The sequence below is a fragment of the Notamacropus eugenii genome, chromosome 1 (assembly GCF_028372415.1).
Source record: "Notamacropus eugenii isolate mMacEug1 chromosome 1, mMacEug1.pri_v2, whole genome shotgun sequence".
Taxonomy (NCBI): domain Eukaryota; kingdom Metazoa; phylum Chordata; class Mammalia; order Diprotodontia; family Macropodidae; genus Notamacropus; species Notamacropus eugenii.
Window position 1 is genome coordinate 203602750 of NC_092872.1, and position 18756 is coordinate 203621505.

At 36.9% G+C, this 18756-nt stretch overlaps 1 protein-coding gene across 1 annotated transcript in view; it reads left to right on the forward strand.

The window, feature by feature from the left end:
- The first annotated feature begins 880 nt into the window (after positions 1–880).
- Positions 881–18756, forward strand: part of LOC140511089 (scavenger receptor cysteine-rich domain-containing protein DMBT1-like) — a 244342-nt gene continuing 226466 nt past the window's right edge. Inside the window, 5 exon segments of the mRNA XM_072620114.1 lie at positions 881–985; positions 2833–2884; positions 11147–11191; positions 11293–11610; positions 11748–11807. Coding sequence (XP_072476215.1) covers positions 881–985; positions 2833–2884; positions 11147–11191; positions 11293–11610; positions 11748–11807 — 580 coding nt within the window.

An 18756-nucleotide genomic window follows, 5' to 3' on the forward strand; every position in this document is an offset into this window, starting at 1 on the left:
GACATTAGTCTGTGAATATTTAAGTATCTTTGGTCTAAGGAAATAAGAACCAAGCAGTGCTCACAGCCTGTTTTTCCCCAAGGAACTGATGGTCCTAGAGTGGCTAAGTGATTTGCTTCCAGACTCTAAGGCAATAGAAGAATTTGCTTTATTTATTTATAAAATAAATAAATTTTAAATAAAATAAATAAATAAATTTTATGATTTAATATAATTCTTTGTTCACTCAGGCAAAAACTATAGAACTCTACTTAAAGCAAGGGTCCTAACCTTTTATTGTGTAAAGGACTCCTTTAGAAGCTTGATGAAGTACATGAAGTCCTCAAAATAATGTTTTTAAATGCATCAGACAAAAATATAAGGTCATAAAGGCAATCAATTATATTGAAATAAAGGTGTAATTTTTTTCGCTTTTGAGTTCATAGAACTTCTGACCTCTACATAGACTGGGGTCCAGGGATCCTAGATTTAGGGCAAGTGACCGTAAGGACCACTTTTTTAAACAAGGAGACAAAAGAGAGGGGATGGGCAGAGTAGGGCTCAAGGAAATAATTTCCTTTTCTTTTCTTCTCCAAAATGCATGTTGGTGTGGGAAGCAACAGAGGGAAAAGTCTTATAAATAAATATAGTGCATTTCTTCTCCTAATATTTAACGTGTTTGTGTCTGAAAGATTGGCCCAATTGCAATTAGTGAACGGGTCAGGCAGATGTTGTGGACGAATTAAAGTTGACTACCATGGCTAGTAGGGCAGGGTGTGTGATGATCACTGGGACATGAATGAAGTGGATGTGGTTTGCAGGCAGCTAGGATGTGGGAGAGCCATTGCTGCCCCCACTGAGGCCCGGTTTGGTGAAGGCTAGGGAGAAATTCTTTTGGATGATGTGGAGTGTACAGGAAGAGAAAGTTACCTGGGGCAATGTCCCCATGCAGGCTGGTATCTACATAACTGTGGTCATGGAGAAGATGCCAGTGTTACCTGTTCAGGTAATGTCTCCCTCTTCTCCCAAGTACATATAGCACTTTCTAAATGTATTTCCACTAGTCTCACGAGTAAATACATAAAGCCTCCATTGTGGAAAACTGCTGATTGTTTTTTATAAGCCAAAAATGAGGAACCATCGGAAACTTTTGAGTTCATAAAAGAATGAGTCAAAAAAGAGAGGTGAAAATAGAATTGAAATGCTCATATAAAAGTTACATGAACTCCATAGTGGTTAGATTTCAAAGAATATATTCTCAGGTGTTCTCAAACTACTCCTAGAAAACAAGGATGAAGGTGGTCAGCAGCATGCAGATAGGTCACTAGTCAGAGTGTACCTCACTACATTGGAATGTGGGGAGACAAAAACAAAATGGTAGACGTGAAAAAAATTGTAATCTAATAAATGTGAAAAATAATGGCGAGTCCTTGTGTCAGCTACCCAAGCTCTACCATCTTTAGTGTGTCTTCCTTCTGTGTTCAGTATTCTTTGACCAAGAAGTATTACTACCAATGTTAGCATACAATGGTGCTTCCATAAATATGACAAATGCTAAGACATAGATTTGTACCATTAAAAAAAATAAAATTACTCATCAGGAAGTTTACCAAATTCTAGTCTTCAACTCACATACTGGGGGCAATACAAAGTTTGGGTAAGGTGCATCCTTGCCCATTTGGCAACTAGGTAGCACAGTGAATAATGCTCTGGACTTGGAGTTGAAAAGAGTTATGTTCAATTCCTGCTTCGGATATTTATTAGCTGTGTGACCCTGGGAAGCCACTGAACCTCTCTGAGCCTTCTTCATCTGTAAAATGAGATGAATAATAGCACCCTATCTCCTTGGATTGTTGTGAGGCTCAAATGAGATAATATAAATAAAGAACTTTGAAACCTTAAAGCTCTAGATAAATGCCAGCTGTTTTATTATTACTATCATAATGACGATGATGATAATGGACATGATTAATAGGATGATTGATGATTGATGATGATGATGATCATGGAGATACCCATCTATCAGAGGAAAATGATGTGTGCACAGATAGCTGATAATGTAAAGTAATTCAATTCAAAAATCACCGGCTGTGGGCTAGGCACTGTGCTAGGGATACAAAGTCAAAAATGAAACAGCCCCTTTCTGTAAAGAGTTTATATTTTATTTGGAGAAGCCTGGGAGATAGGGAGGGACAGCATGTACATAAACAAGTAAATACAACCTACATACAAAATAATTCAACAGGGAGACAAGAAAGGTATGCCCCAAGCAAAGTACAACATGAGGCTTGAGGGGAGAAGTCATTACCAACTAGCTGGAGACATCTAAACCATATCTGCCTTGTAGCAAAATAACTAATTGGTTCTTTAAATTCAAACAATACAACAGCTTATCCAGCCATTTTTGTTGAATTTATATCTCCGTAGAAAGAGTCAATTAAGTATCCTTGCTAGTTAAAACCAGAATGTTTCATTTGTGGGAAGTTACATGTTCCCTGAGCAATAATTGATGAAACAGGTTTTCTGAAACAAAAAGCAGTTAGCTATAAGTGTCCTCCCAGTAGAATGCAAATAGCAGGGACTCTCTCACCTTTGTTTTTATATGCCTAGTGCCTGGCACATAGTAGGTGTTTAATAAATGCTTTCTGAATAATCATTTGATTATAGAGAACCTTCCATGATGTTCTAAGGCAGGTAACAAAGAGCTTAATTGTCTATTGTATTGTGTTTTGCTTATAGTGACCTGGACCAAGAACGTGGCCTCACACACATTCTATTTCCTTGATTCATAATTAAGAATCACTTTTAATGGAAGCATTTCTTTAAAAAAACTCTACCCTTCTCTAACAATAGATGTTTTTATTTCCTTTGTTGGCAGAAGCTGAGGATTTGATGCCTGCATCAGGTAAATTCAGTCTTCAAATTTCTTAACCTGATATTCTTTCAACATACTTATTAAGGTGTTCTCAGGAAGGTAATGCAGAAAAGTAGGAAATGGTGAACATAGGACAAATGATTCTAACTTTAAATGCCATTGTCACATGACTTGAAAGTGATAGGTTTGATAATTAGGTATTTTGACAGAGATCTTTCTGCAATCCTGGGCAATTTAATTAATTCATTTCTTTTTAAAACAGCAATATTTTTTGCTTTTGTTATAATAGGTAACATGTGCAGCACTTTTAAAAGGTTAGACATATGCCTAAGCTAAATATTCTCTTTTTTTCCAGCAAATATAGACAAATCTATATTACAAATCCAAATCCCATTCTCCAGAAACCTTCTGTTTCTGAGAAAGGTGGACTCACCGCATCTAGTTATCATTTCATCTTTTCTAACAATGCAAGACCAAAGGCTATTAGGAAAAAATTAAAGGCCTCTACATATGATGGGAAAATATAATAAAGAGTAATGCATGTTGATGAAGATGGACCTGGGTCCCCTACAATGTATCCCTCTATAAGAATGCTACCACTTAGCCCATCCCTCTCCATGGACAGGAAAAGAAATCATACTCTCATGGGAGCTCTGGCAGCAAGTCACTCTTTGTAAATTCTACCAGTCAATAGAAAATACTACTGAGTCATTTTTTCTTCAAGTTCTCCTTATTTTGTATTTCAATCATTAAAATCTGAGGATATTGTCTGGAATAGTTATTTTTCACGATTAAATACTAAAAGCTCAATTTCTATAAAATATTGGACAAATTTATTATAAACTATTTCTACAGTATTACTTGTTTAGCATTCATTATGATGAGGAAAAAATATGTTTGTATCTGGAAACTTACTTGACCATTAATAGCTTTATCTATGGATTTTTTCCATTATAACAGATATTCAATTCATAAGTCTTCCATCAACAGTAGATGTTGAAGGGTCATCTTCTGAGGAAATAAGTAAGAGATTTTTTTTTGTATCAACTATCCTTCCCTCTTAAATATTTCCTTCTGTTATAAAGCAATCAAATTTTTTACTTTGGTATACTTAGAAAACTGACTTCACTTCCAAGTAGCAATGTAATGATATTCAGAATGGGTTAAAAGATACTAGCCAAAGGATTTGGAAGACAGTGTTTATCAACCCCTAGGCTTCTGGATGAAGCAGGTATGGTGAACCCATGGTAGAAGTTTGGGTGAGTTATTTGGCCCTACTAGGGCCACCTTTGATCCAGACTTGGGAAAAATTCTCCAGGATAAGGTACAATGTCTTAGACTGAAAACTACCTGGATCAGGTTTTACATGCTGTCAGCAGTTGTTATCTTTTCTGGTTAACATTTCTCTCCTTTTATCAAAGCAAATCAAAGATATCTATTGGACACCACAAGATGCTGTATTTCACAGATAAGACACCTTATTTCACATTGTATGGATTCTACTAGACTAATATATCAAAACAGGCTAGTGAATAAAGCAAAGTAGTGATGAGATTCTTAAAATTTATCTTTATCAATAGGTGATGAAAATTTGCCAACTATGGTATCAGGTAAGAAAACGTTTTTTCTAACCATCAAAATGCATAAGGGAGAAATGAAAGGAAGACCTGCTAAACATATTAAACATGTTATGCCATTAGAACTGACTTTCTTGGTTATGTATACTGGGTGTTACAAATGAAATGTGAATTCAAGTAAAAAATGATTTTTCAATAGGCCATCCTTAGATTGTTATTGTTGTGTCCATCCTTCATTGCCGAAGAAGACCATGCCATCAGACAAATAATGACATGACTTGCACTTGACTTTGTTTTGAGTGAGAGAGGGCTGTGCAAGGTCACCAGCCTCACTTCTCCTCCAGAGCCATCTGGATCCAATGACCAGATATTCATCAGGATGACTGAGATGGCCCAATCAATGCAATGGGAGACCTTGTGCCCTTTAGGCCAATGTCTATTCAGGTACTCACTTAGGGTGAAGTAGCACCAATTCAGTGAAGAGACCTGTTTAAGATACATACACTTGGGGAAAAGATACTATTTTTGTGAAAAACAAAGGCAATATCTTCTAATTCTCCTAGGATATGAAAGTAGAAGGGAAATTGGGGACTGTCCAATCCACAGTTCTCATTTTACAGATGAGAAAATCAAAGCCCAGAGAATTTTAAGTAATTGTCCTATGTTTTGCAGGTAGGAAAAAGCAGTCAGGACTGAAAACCAAGTCTTCATGACCAAACTCAGTACTCTTCTTACTACATCAAGGAGTCCCTTACATCTTTAAGTCTCAGTTGGGTTACTTACTTTGGTGGCCACCCCAAAGTCTCATAGATTTTATTTTTCATTGCAATACACCCAATTTTGAACAGAAAAAAGATGATTTTCTTCCCAGTTCAGAAATTTCCTCTTTTTGTTGTTAATTAGAAGTTACTGGATATGTCTACAAAACAGTGCATGACATCTGAAAAATGGAACATGGAAAGATATAACTAAAATAGTGACTGAAGGAGAGAGGAAAATAAGAAAAGTCATAAAGACAGGGTCAGGTGAGTGATGTATAAAGCACAGGCAGTAAAGAATAAAAAAAGACAATCACTTGGGAAGGAGAAAGTCCAAGTTCTAGTCCCAAACCTGCTATTATGTTTGTTTAATGGCTACACTAACCTTGTGGCAACCTGAAGCTGGCACATAATATCAAGGATTTGTTGTTCAGTCATTTCCAGTTCCTGATGACCCCGTTTGGGGTTTTCATGGCATAGACATTGGAGTGGATTTACCGTTTCCTTCTCCAGCTCATTTTACAGATGAGGAAACTGAACCAAACAGGATTAAGTGACTTGACCAGTATCATACAGCAAAGCAAGTATCTGAGACTGGATATGAACTCACAAAGTTCTGCCTGGACACCTGTCACTCCATCCACTGTGTCACTTAACTGCCCTAAAAAAATCAGTGATAATTAGTGATTAAATCTCTGATGACATTTAAGATTGGATGTTCCAGAAAGATCCTAAACTCAATATGTCAAAAATTGAATTCCTTCCCTTTCCTTCTAAACCCTCTCCTCTTCCAGACTTCCTTATTCCCATCAAAGACACTAGTATCCTTCTAATCTCCTAGATTTATGTCCTTGGCATAATTCTCAGCTCTTCACTCTCTCCATACACTTCCAACCAGTTGCCAAATCTCATCATTTCCACCTTTGCAACATCTCACATATGACAGCTTTCGACTCATACAGCTAGTTCAGTCCCTGGCCAAGATAACTGCAGCAGCCTCCTAACTCACCTTCCCACCTCAAGTCTCTCCCCACTACAATCTGTCCTGAACACTACTGCCAACATATTTTCTTTTAAACATAAATCTGAGTGATTCTCCAGCTTCATCAACGTCTTTTGCCTTTGGGATAAAATAGAAATGTTTTAAAGTTTCACACTTTATGGCACTCTGCCATCCACTCAACCTGGCATTTTTTTTAATTCTCACAAATGACATTCCATCTTTCATCTCCAAGTCTTATGTCTGGACAGCCCACATCCCTGGGATGTTCCCTCTCTCTTTAACTTCTGTCTCATAGGGTCTTCTTCCCCTAAGTACTATCGAGTACCTTCTTCTATTTCTAGTGCTATCTTATGTATTAAGTGTTCCCTGATTCCCACCCCCACTCCCAACTACCAATGTTCTTCCTCTCAAAAAATCTTGCATTTCATTACTTTGCATATGTTTGTATTTATTCACGTTCTATTTATGCAGTTTATATTTATGTGTGTACTTGCTTCCCCTATTGAAATGCAAACTCTTTACAAGTAGAAATTGTTTCATTCTTTGTAGTTGTATTCCTAAGGTCTGGCATATAGTAAGCATTTAAAAATACTTCCAACAGCTGGGTGGTACAGTGAATAGAGCACCAGGCTTGGAGTCAGGAAGATCTGAGATCAAATTCAGTCTTAGACACTTGCTAGCTATGTGACCCTGGGCAAGTTGCTTAATCCCTATTTACCTTAGCTCCTCATCTGCAAAATGGGGACTCATCATAAAAGGAAATGGCAAACCATTCCTTTGTCTTTATTAAGAAAACCTTATGGACAAAGCCCATAGGGTAACATAGAGATGGACACAACTGAACAGCAACGAATAAATATTCAATTGATATTGATCCTTAAGCTTGACTTGATATGCCTATCACCAGGCTGTAAACCAGTACAAGAAAGGAGAGAAAAGGAACAAGGCAGGACCTTCAGTTTAGCAAGACAATATGTAGGTAGGTAGTCTCACTTTGCAGAAACCTTCCCATGTACGTATCTACACATGCCTATGTGCATGTGCGTGTGGGCTCTACTAAAACACTAACCTCTTCTCTCTTCCCATCCCTCCCACACCCCCCAGTAAAAGCGACCAATGATCTGGTGCTTTTGTGATCAGGGCATAGCTATAACAGAATTATTGGAGCCTGTTATGCTAGCAAAATTGTATGACCTTATGCCGAATCTCCTCTCTAGGCTTCACTTTTCTCATTTGTAAAATGGAGTTTAACAAAATAATCTCTGCAGTACCCTGTGATGCTTTTAAATTTTGATACTTTAAAAAAGTTTTTTTAATTGACAGAAAAAGGTGAAATTACTACCCTGTCCACATTCCATAACTGCTTCATGTAATTATTCCTTCAGGGAATTAAGAGTTATTGTTGTTAGAGACAGAGTAAGAATCATTAATGAAATGAGCTCATGAATGGCCTTGGTAAGACAGATGGAAAAAGGTCCTAGAAAATCCCCAGGGTCAGAACCCACAGACAAGCTGCTTGGAAGGAGTCACTGACCCATCGTGAGAGATTTCTAAGTGCTAACTGTGACAAAGCAGACATACCATGTTGCATACACAAATCCTGGTCATAACTAGACTGACTCTAAAAGACATACATGAGGTCTTGGATAAGGGTATGAAGAAGTATTTATTTCACAGCTGGATCAGAATGCAGGAGTTTGATCAGATCTTAAGGTTTATTGGACCAGGCATGATCTAGTACCTATCATTGCTTACCTAGAGTGTGATAGGTCATATATCCCTTTAAATAATATTTTCTGTTGTGTCCTTATCCATAGAGTTAAGCTCCTCTATTGCTCAAACTTAAGATGCTCTTAAAAGTATGTGGGAAAATGTCATTTGTTAATAAAATTGAAGATATCACATTTTTTCTTCATCAAGATGGTCAGCTATTCACTACTAAGAGGAATTTTCCTTATTATAGTTCTACCTGCTGCTGTCTCAACTCCTCTATCACCTGTTGGTGTTGACCATTCAGAGAAGCAATCAGGTAGGAGGTGATAATTAAAAAATCATTAACAGATGCCTTTCTTATCCTTGAGCAATTCTAGAACAATGTAAACAATTAGGGAACAGAATGGAAGTGGAAGTGGTGGTTTATTTTTATTTATCATGCCTACTATATTTACTAAGTGACTATATGCAGTGTTGGAAATAAAAGATCAATAGTATAGAGCCCCTGCCCTCATGGAGACTACGATCTTCTAGAAGAGATAAAACAAACATTGTTAACTGTAATAAAACAAAATTGGACAAATGCAATAAGAGATACAAAGTGCTATGGAAGAGTTGCAAAAGTGGGGAATCTGTGATCTCAAGGCCACATGTGGCCCTCTAGCTCTTCATGTGAGACCCTTTGACTGAATCTAAACTTCACAGAGCAAATCCCCTTAATGAAAGAATTTATTCTGTATAACATGGACTCAGTTAAAAGACCACACCCGAAGACCTAGAAGGCCTCAAGGCTGCAGGTCCCCCACCCCTGGTTAGAGGAAGGAGAGATCTCTTCAAGTTCAGAGATGAAAGAAAGATTTGATGAAGAAGGTGGCATTTGAGCAGTGCCTTTAAAAAGTGGCAAACATGAGTGTGTGGGGAAAGGGTACTCCCCAGAGGGGTCTGCTTGAACAAAAACTTGAAGATTTATTCAGGGAAAGGTAAAAACTCCAGCTTGACAGTAACATAGGTTACCGTTGTGAAACAAGATAATGGGACATTATTCTGGAAAGGTGATTGGGTGCATAAAATGGCGTACCTACCTTCAACATGAGGCTAGAGAATTAAGACCTTATCCATCCATTGAAGAAGGACCATTACAGATTTTTTTAAAGGCTGGTATAATGATCAAATAATCAGAGCTGTGCTTTAGGAAGATAAATATGACAGCAGAGTGTAAAATTTTGACTACTTGGATTCCCTTGAGGCTCACCAAAAATAAGAAAGCCTAAGAGGAGAAAAATGGCATGTACTGTTCTCTAAAACTACTTTGCACTCAATGTTCTTCACTAGTTGCCTTTGTTTATCCATAATCTATCTATAAAACTTAGCCTAGGCTGCTAGAATTTTACTGCCATATATCATTAAACTATATGGTTCTCAATCTCATGTATTTATAGAATGAAAACACTGAAATATGAAAATACAACATCAGTGAGATTCTCACCTCTAATCTAGTCTATCTCTTATGCCATCTCCAGCATTCTGTTTGCTCTATGGAAATCTAACTCTCTAATACTCCATGAAAATGGGGGCTTTCTCCAGTGATGGGGATTGAATTCCATCCATGCCTGCCCATCCTGGGCAATTCTCCTCCATGGCTATCTGTAGATTCTGGAAACATTCTATTTTGAATAAACACGTTTATAGATAATTGAATTCCCTTTCTGGGTTGATGGATCCAATAACAACTCACATATTTGTAGAAATACAGTTAAAAAAGTTCTCCTCTCCAGACTACCTTGTGATATAGGATTACCAGTATTATGTCCCTTATTTACTGAGGTGGAAATTGAAATTCAGAAAAACTAAGTGATTTAACCAATATCATATAGTATGTAAGTATCAGAGCTGAATCACAAGCCCAGGTCTTCTGATTCTAAACTCAATGATCTTTTGACTACATCATATTGCCTCAAGTATATTAGATAACCTTGCTCATCTGTTGAAAGTGAGTAGTATCAATTTTTAAATATTCATCCTGATATCATTATAGCACTATCTACCGAAGATTCGGCTCCTCCATCACCAGAAGTCACTGACACAAATATGCCTTTGGGACCCTATGAATAGTAACCAGAAATGATTATTTAGAGCACTAAATTACACTTGAATCATAGCAACAGTTGAAGAAACTGATTAAAAATATAGGCTATTTAGATACCACTGATGTAGTAACTTGAGACGAAAGGCTGAGAGTAAAAGGCAATTTAAGATCCTTGAGACAATTCTGGCTTCAGTGTGCTGTCTAACTGCCTTAAATTTCTTTATCTATAATCTGCCTAAAATCCAGGGAGTCTTAAGTTTTTATGTGTCATGGGTCCCTTTGGCTGTCCAGTGAAGTTTATTGACCTCTACTCAAAATTATCTTTTTAAGTGGACAAAATAAAATACATAGAATTACAAAACAAATAAATTATATTGAAAGAATTACAAAAATTTTAAAAAAGTTTATAAATCCCCAGGTTAAGAATTTTTGCCTTGGGTTACCTTTAGTTTTATTATCATACACTGTGGTACTCTATAGCTCCCAAACTTCATCCATTCATTCCTACATACAAAAAGAAAGCATTTTTTTCACTTCATGCCTATTTAATTAATGAGTGAGTCATAGAATCTTAGACTTGGAAAGGACCTTAGAAATCAACTAATCTAATTTCTCAATCCATGAAGAAATCAGTACCTGACATTTTAATGGTCATACAGACTCTACTTTAGCACTTTTATTGGTGGAGAGCTAAATAACTAAAAAGTCAGTCTTCCATTGGTGTTAGACCTAATACTTAGAAACTTCTTTATGTTTAGTAAAAAGCTACTTGTATGTACATTCCATTTTTGTTCTGTTTTTATCTTATGAGCATATGAAATAAATATAACATTCCTTTTATGTAATAGTCTTTGCAATAGTTGAGGACAGTTATAATACCCTATCTGCATCACTTTTGCAAAAGTCTCAATGTTCCTAACTTTTTCACCATCGTCCATTTTTTAAACAGTTCAAATTGTTATTTTGAGCCAAAATCTGTCTCTAAACTTCTATCCATTGGTCTTAAGCCAAACTAGAGTATATTATTTACTTGATGGAACTATCTCCATCTAAATATATGTAAATAGGGATAATTGTGTTCCTCACCGTGATTGCTGGGTCAGATAAATAGGGGAGCAGAATTCAATGGTAATAACCATTTGAATTTTATTACAGTGCTACCTGTTGCAGATTCAAATCCTCCATCATCAGAAATTCTTGGTAAATCAATTCCAGGTTCAGGTGAATCACTATGTAGCAGTTATCAATGATAAATGAACATGATGCCTTTCACAAGCTAACCTTCATTTTTGTGTCTTTAGAAGACAAACCTCTAGTGAGACTAGTAAATGGGACAGGAAGATGTTCAGGCCGGGTGGAAGTTTACTACCAAGGAACCTGGGGGACAGTGTGTGATGATCAGTGGGAACTGGAGGAAGCAAGTGTGGTGTGCAGGCAGCTCGGCTGTGGACAAGCTCTTTCTGCCCCCCATGGAGCCCACTTTGGCTCTGGCTCAGGAAAAATTCTCCTAGACAATGTGCAGTGCAGTGGAAAGGAAAGTCACTTGACTCAGTGCTCCCATGATGACTGGTCCACCCATAACTGTGGTCACAAAGAAGATGCCAGTGTCATCTGTGCAGGTGAGTGTTTCTTTTTCCTCTCTTTAAAGCTCATCCTTGGTATAGATCAGACTCATAGTCTCAATGATATCCTTAAAAACAAAATGGCCAATGAGTAACCATGATGATTTTAGCTATTTTAATTTCTCTTCCAATAGGTGATGAGAATCCAACAACTATTTTATCAGGTAAGCCAAATGAGCTTATTATATTCCTTGGTAAGTTTTGTGCCTAACCACTCAGACATTGGAGATAAAAAGAAATAACTAGAAATATATCATGTTAAACTATGTATGTTCTAGAGCAAAACTTGTAATAATCCAGTTTCATACAACTTCAGTGTGGTTACAAAGTGCATAGATTTTCCTATGACTAATGCAAAAGGCATAAATCCACATAAAGAAGCTCACCTAATAATGCTCTAAAAAAAGGGGTAAAACTTTTTTTTAACATATGGATCATATTAGGCATTTGGATTCGTAGCCAACTTTCAATGGTTTTGTTAATAGAGTGCTAGGATAAACAAGCCAAAACAGTAACTAATCCAAAGAATCTCTAGTATTTAGCTTTGGATAGCATATATATATATATATATATATATATATATATATATATATATATATATATATATATATATATATATATATATATATATATATAATTTCTATCAGATTTACGTTCCAAGTTATAATTTGATTAAATGAATATTGAAACATTAACTTACATCGTCTAAACATGAGTCATTTGACAGAGTTAGGAAATAAATGAAACTTAAGGTATTTATTTCTAGAAAGTCTGTGTGGCTAAATTTAGCCTTAATTCATAAAATGGATGATATACATGAATATAGTTGAATTGACTATTTTTTGTGGTTTCTGATTATATAAAGAATAAAAATTTCATTCAATTGGTCCATCCAATGGTGATGTCAGTTGCACCTTGAGCATCTTATGTTGACATAGGCGTTGGTTCAATAGTCCCTTCATTGTCCAATATGCCCTATACCCTCAGACAGCTCTGTACCTATGGTATCATGGGATTTGTTTGCATCCATTCCCAATACAGACTGGCCATTGCTGATATACTTATATTTTATACATAATTATTTGTAGAATTTCCTGTAAACGTTCAGATTTAGAGCTGGAAGGAACTTTAAAGGTCACCTAGGCTAACTCTCTGGTTTTACAGAAAAGTAAATCCAAGGTCCTACAAGGAATAAGTAGCAAGTCCAGGATTCTAATCCAACTCATTTAGTTCCAAATCTGTTCTTCTTTCCATTACATTAAATTCCTTCCTCACTTCCATCATTCAACAGTTCTACACTTCACATTTTAAACATAGAATATTGGAATAAGGATGGAGAGATCAAAACTGTAGAAGCAAATAATAATTAAAATCAGAAGAAAGGAATGAGTATAAGGAAGGTTAAGCAAAAGGTGGTGCTCAGTTGTGGCTTTTGTCAAGTTTCTATAAAGGCTTTAGGAGTTGTATTACTCCTTACAAGTCTAATACTGTGGTTCTAAGATCCCATGTGGATATCTAAGACTTTGCCACAATGAAGGCCAGAAAGTAGCTCAGAACTTGGGATAAATTGTAATTTTAAGTAGAATTCAAAATTCCAGGCTATTTGCTTTTCTATAAAGAAAGACAAAATAAGTTGGGACTAAAAAAGAAAACAACAAAAAAGTCAAACACACATACAAAATACTACAAGTTTCTGCAACTGACTTTTTTTTCCAGCTGAGAAATATGGCTGTCAATTTAGGTCAAGATTCGGATTTTGAGACTCCAGAAAAAATATGGCTCAGAAATATTTCCCACTAATCCATTAGGTGATGGACAGCTTACTTCAAATGTAGATTTATGTAGAAAAACAAATGTATGATTGGTAGGTAATCCCCAAAAAATAGCCCACATTTTCTTTTATTCAAATCTTTGTTTTTAAGTTTTCTTGCATCTATCCCAATCTATTTAAACCTTTACTAAGAAGCCTTTTTTATTTAAATATAACATTACCTGCTACTGTCTCTGCTCCTTGATCACTTGTACCCATTGACCACTCCACTACCCAACTAGATAGATGAACTTTACTGACCATACAATTTCTCCTTTATAAAGATCTTCAGCTTCTGATCTATACATACTTTCCCAGTTCAGCTTTGATTGCATCAGCTGAATTTGACAAAGATCTATTAAGAATCTGCAAGGCACCATGCTTATCCCTGGTGGCACAAATTAAAAAAATATTCTTTCCCTCAGGTATCTTACATGGGACTGGGGAGTATGAAGTAAACAGATGAATCAGTAAGAGGTAATTTAACAAGGAAAATAATAACATTAACTAGGAGAATCAAAATAATCTGCTAAGAGACAACACAAAGGGATCCTCTCATTCATCTCTAACAGTCAAATATTGATCAGATGCTCTTAGATTTATTCTCCACAACATCTCTGTGACCTTTCTCTCTATGACCACTGCCAATAGTCTATTCAGGATAATCTGAGTTCAAGCAGTGCCTCTGACATATACTGGTTCTATGACCGTTGATCTTCCCCTAACCTCTCAGAACCCCAGGCATTTCTCTAGGATGCTAGGTTATGTCTGAATGGCCCATTTGTATGAGTGGAGGGAGTTTCTACACCAAAATTTTCCCATATTCATGAAATCAGAGGTCTACATCCATCTGCCCCCAGAAAAGTATTATTATTCCATGACCTCATTTCTGCCCACCAAGGTTATTGTCTTTGTCTTTTTCCAGTTCTTCTAATGACCAATCTGTCTCTTCCTCTTCTTCCTCCTCCCTCCAATTCATCATCAGCTACCTGAATATGTATGGTTCTTTTTGCCTTGCTCTGGTGAGTCTCTCCTTTGCTCAGAAGTCTTTGGTGATGCCTTATTATTTGCTACATTCAAACTTCTCTCGTTTCATTCAAGATCCTCCACAACAAAGCACCAGGCTATCTCTCCAACCCTTCTTGTATGCTATGCTACTGTGGCAGCTGGTTGGCACAGTGGATAGAGCTCTGGGCCAGGAGTCAGGAAGACCTGAGCTCAAATTCCTCCTCACTTACTAGTTATGTGACCCTGGCCAAGTCATTTAACTTCTACTTGCCTCAGTTAACCTCGATTGTTAAGTGGGGATGATAATGTTACCTACTAGGGTTCTTATGAGGATTAAATAAGATAATATGTATAAAGTGCTGAGCAGTATCTGACAAACAGTAAGTACTTAATAAATACTGTTTTTCTTCCTTCTACACTCCAACCAAGCTGCATGAATCTGTCCCTAGAACACACATTTTTTTGCCTTTGCCTGACCTACTTCTTGTGTTTGGAGAATGCTCCCTCCCTTTCTTCACCTGTTGGATATCCTATCAATCCCTTAATGCCAATGACACCTGATTGGTAAGGTCCTTCCTTCTTAGACTTCACACATTACTTTATTTTGCAACTTTCTTATACACTTAGCTATATAATACATGCTGTTACACTTTGGTATTGGTGTCATTATGCCATTAGATACTGAGGTCAGGGACCAAAACTTTATACCTCCCTCATAAGCTAGCAAGGAGGTCCTTAACATGTGCCTAACATTGCTGATCTGTCATTGTTATAGTACCACAGTATAATCTCTCATAATATCCTTGTAAACAATTTCAATCATTGAGAGCTTGATAGATTTGGAATTGAATAGCCAAGATCCAAAGAACAGCCATTTTCCATGACAATAATGGAGTGCCCCAACAATCTGTCTTCTATTTAATTTTGATCAATGAACTAGATAAAGGCATAAATGGAATGCTTATCCAAGTTTTATATGCTGATGGGAATAATTAATAGATTGCAGAATAAGAATCCAAAATCTCTCACTGAGATAGATCCAAGATTAAATTTAAAGATCAATGTAGAGTCCTACCTAAAATCAACTTGGCCACTATAGAATGAGGGACATGACTAGATAGCATTTTATCCAAAAGTGATCTAAGGATTTTATTGTAATACAAGCTTATTTCTGTCTGAGTTTGACACCACTGGTCTAGAGCATTGTGCTCAGTTCTGTTGCTACATTTTAGAAAGGGCATTCATAAGCTAGGGAGTCTTAAGAAGAAAAAATCCAAGATGGTGAAGGACCTACAGATAATGTTATAACAGAATGGATTTAAAGAAATAGAGAAGAGATGATTTATAAAGGATATACAATAGGAAACTGAATTAACTTGTTCTTATCAGTCCCAGAACTAAGCAAAACTAAGAGCAAAATACAGAAAGTTCAGAATCAATGTAGGGTGATTCTAAGAAACTTGTCTTAATGATTAGAACTAGGCAGACCTTGGGAGGTAATGGGTTCATTCGCATTCTTTTAGTGGAAGCTGTATGACCAGCTGGGAGATTTTTTGGAGGCATTCTTGTTAAGGCATGGGTTGTATTAGATGACCTCTGAGCTCCCTTCCACTCTAATATTTTGTTTTTCTATGGAATAAAAGGAGCAACTGGATGGCACAGTGGATAGAGTACTAAACCTAGTCAAGAAGACTCATGTTTGTCTGTTCAAATCTGGCCTCAGATACTTATTAGCTTTGTGACCCTGAGCAAGTCATTTAACCTTGTTTACCTCAGTTTTCTCATCTACAAAATGAGCTGGAGAAGGAAATGACAAACCATTCCAGCATCTCTGCCAAGAAAACCCCAAGGGGGGTATGAAGAGTCAGACATGACTGAACCACAACAATGAAATAAAACGAAGTTAATGACAATTCTCATTGAATTGTAGAGTTAGATGGGATGATAGAACATCATCTAGTCTGACCTGTTTACTTTATGTACAATAACACTGAGTCTCTGGGAAACTAATCATTTGCTTAAGGTTACATAACTAATAAGTTTCAGAGTTGGACTATTACCAATGTGTAGTTTATAATGGGGAAAGCCTAATGGTTCCAAGGTGGTCCATCATTCTCCAAGTCTGTTGTACATGAGATAGATTGTAGATACTTGTAGCATCTTTTCATGTTACTTTCCTTAAAGTTTTCATGGCAAGTAGAAGTATTATACTAGCATGGTGTTGTAGGGGGAAGAGGCCTATACTTAGCATGAGAAAATTTGGTCACCAATTCTGACTTTTACAATTTACTAGTCTATGATCCTGGGCAAATAATCCAACTACTATGAGCCTCAACTGTCTCATCTGTGAAATGGCAATGATACTCCATGTACAACTTATTTCAGAATTATGAGAAAACAACTTACGACTATAAAATATAATTATTTATTATCATTTTTGTTGTTGTTCTACTCCAAAAGCTGACATATCATGTTAATCTCTAAAACATGAACATATGAGAAAAAACTCATTCTTTTATCTGTTGGCTGCTTTTCTCTGAATGAAGATCTCTACATTGAGTTGTAATTATGATACTTTCTCTCTGGATATGTTCCCATTAACTTGAGATAAATCAATTCTCCTGAGTTTCTGAGCCAAGTGGGTACAGTTAGTCCACTGGAAAGTGAATGTGTTATGCTTCATGAATTAGTCCTCATTACTTTTGTGTACACAGAAGACTGGCCTCCTGTGTAAATGGGATGGGAAGATGTTCAGGTCAGGTGGAAATTTACTACCAAGGAACCTGGGGGACAGTGTGTGATGACCAGTGGGAACTGAAGGAAGCAGTTGTGGTGTGCAGGCAGCTTGACTGTGGGTAGGCTCTTTCTGCCCCCCATGGAGCCTACTTTGGCCCTGGCTCAGGGAAAATTCTCCTGGACAATGTGCAGTGCGGTGGAGAGGAAAGCCACCTGGCTCAGTGCTCCCATGATGACTGGTTTACCCATAACTGTGGTCTAAAGAAGATGCCAGTGTTATCTGTGCAGGTGAACAAGTGATCCCTCTCTTAAAAACTCAAATCTCATGCTTCATGCACCAAATTCAAAGAGTCTACTAAATAGATTTTAATGACCTGCTCCAGTGTATGTTAATGTTTTCATCTTTCTACACTAACAGATTCTAAAAGACCTGGCATTATAACGCTAAAATATCTTTTACTTGTGCATATTTCCATTTGGTTCTTGACTAATCTTCACATTCTTTCCATGCAAAAGTCAATGTCATCAACTTAGTTTATTTAAATGATTCATTATCACTCTTCCAAGAATAGACTTGGGGAAGGATGGATGAGGATTATTTTGTTGTTCTAGGATGATTATTCTTCCTTCAGTTATACTTTATCTACAAACTTCCTCTTGAATTCCACTTGAGTGTTTATTAAATACATACTATATATGAAGCAGTATGGAATACAAAGAAAGAAAACTGTCCCTTCCCTCAAAAAGCATATATTCCACTGGTGTTTTCATTCCAATTGCTTCACTTCAAGGCATAGGACTCTATATGCTTTCCACCTCTTTTACTGATTAGTCCCTATATTAGATTATTCCATAAGCTTTGTACTTTGGGATATTACCCCAAATGCAATAGAATATAAGGCATCTTTCTTTTATGCCAACTGGCAACTCATTCACTCTAATCCTCTCGACAAGTAAATGCAATTGATTTGTGACAATCTCTACCAATTCTCAGGATTTCCCTAAAGCACATTCTAGTTTTTCTATGGCTCTTTAAGAGTAGAATATACTTATGGCTATGGATTAGGCCTGTCCCTATTAACATTCTCAAGGAAGGTAGCCCTTGTGGTGAGGACAGAGAGCTCTAAAAAAGTACTGGCAAGTAGCACTTAGCTAGCTCTGTACAGGTGCTGTGATAAGCACCAAGGATCCAAATACAAGCAAAATGAAAGGCCTTCCTTGTCCTCAAGGAACTTACATGCTAATGGGAGAAGATGACACATAAAGGGAGCTGACAAGTACAAGCAGGTGGGGGGAAGTGAAGGTGTACAGGTTGAGACATCACAGTGAAGTTCAGAGAGTCAGAAGCACTGGGGGAGGGGAATGAAGCATGGCCAGCATGGACCAATCCCCAGAATGGAAATCTCTAGAAACAACTCACCAGTGGGAGAAGGGGGCTGGCTTGGCAGAGGGATGTTTCAGGGTAGAAAGGCCACAAGTGCTGATAGAAATTTTAAGACAAAAAAGCAAATGAGTTAAGGTGGCAACATCTAGAGAAATCATAACCTTTAAAGTCTAGAAGAGCAGACAGGGGTTCAATTCATCTCTAA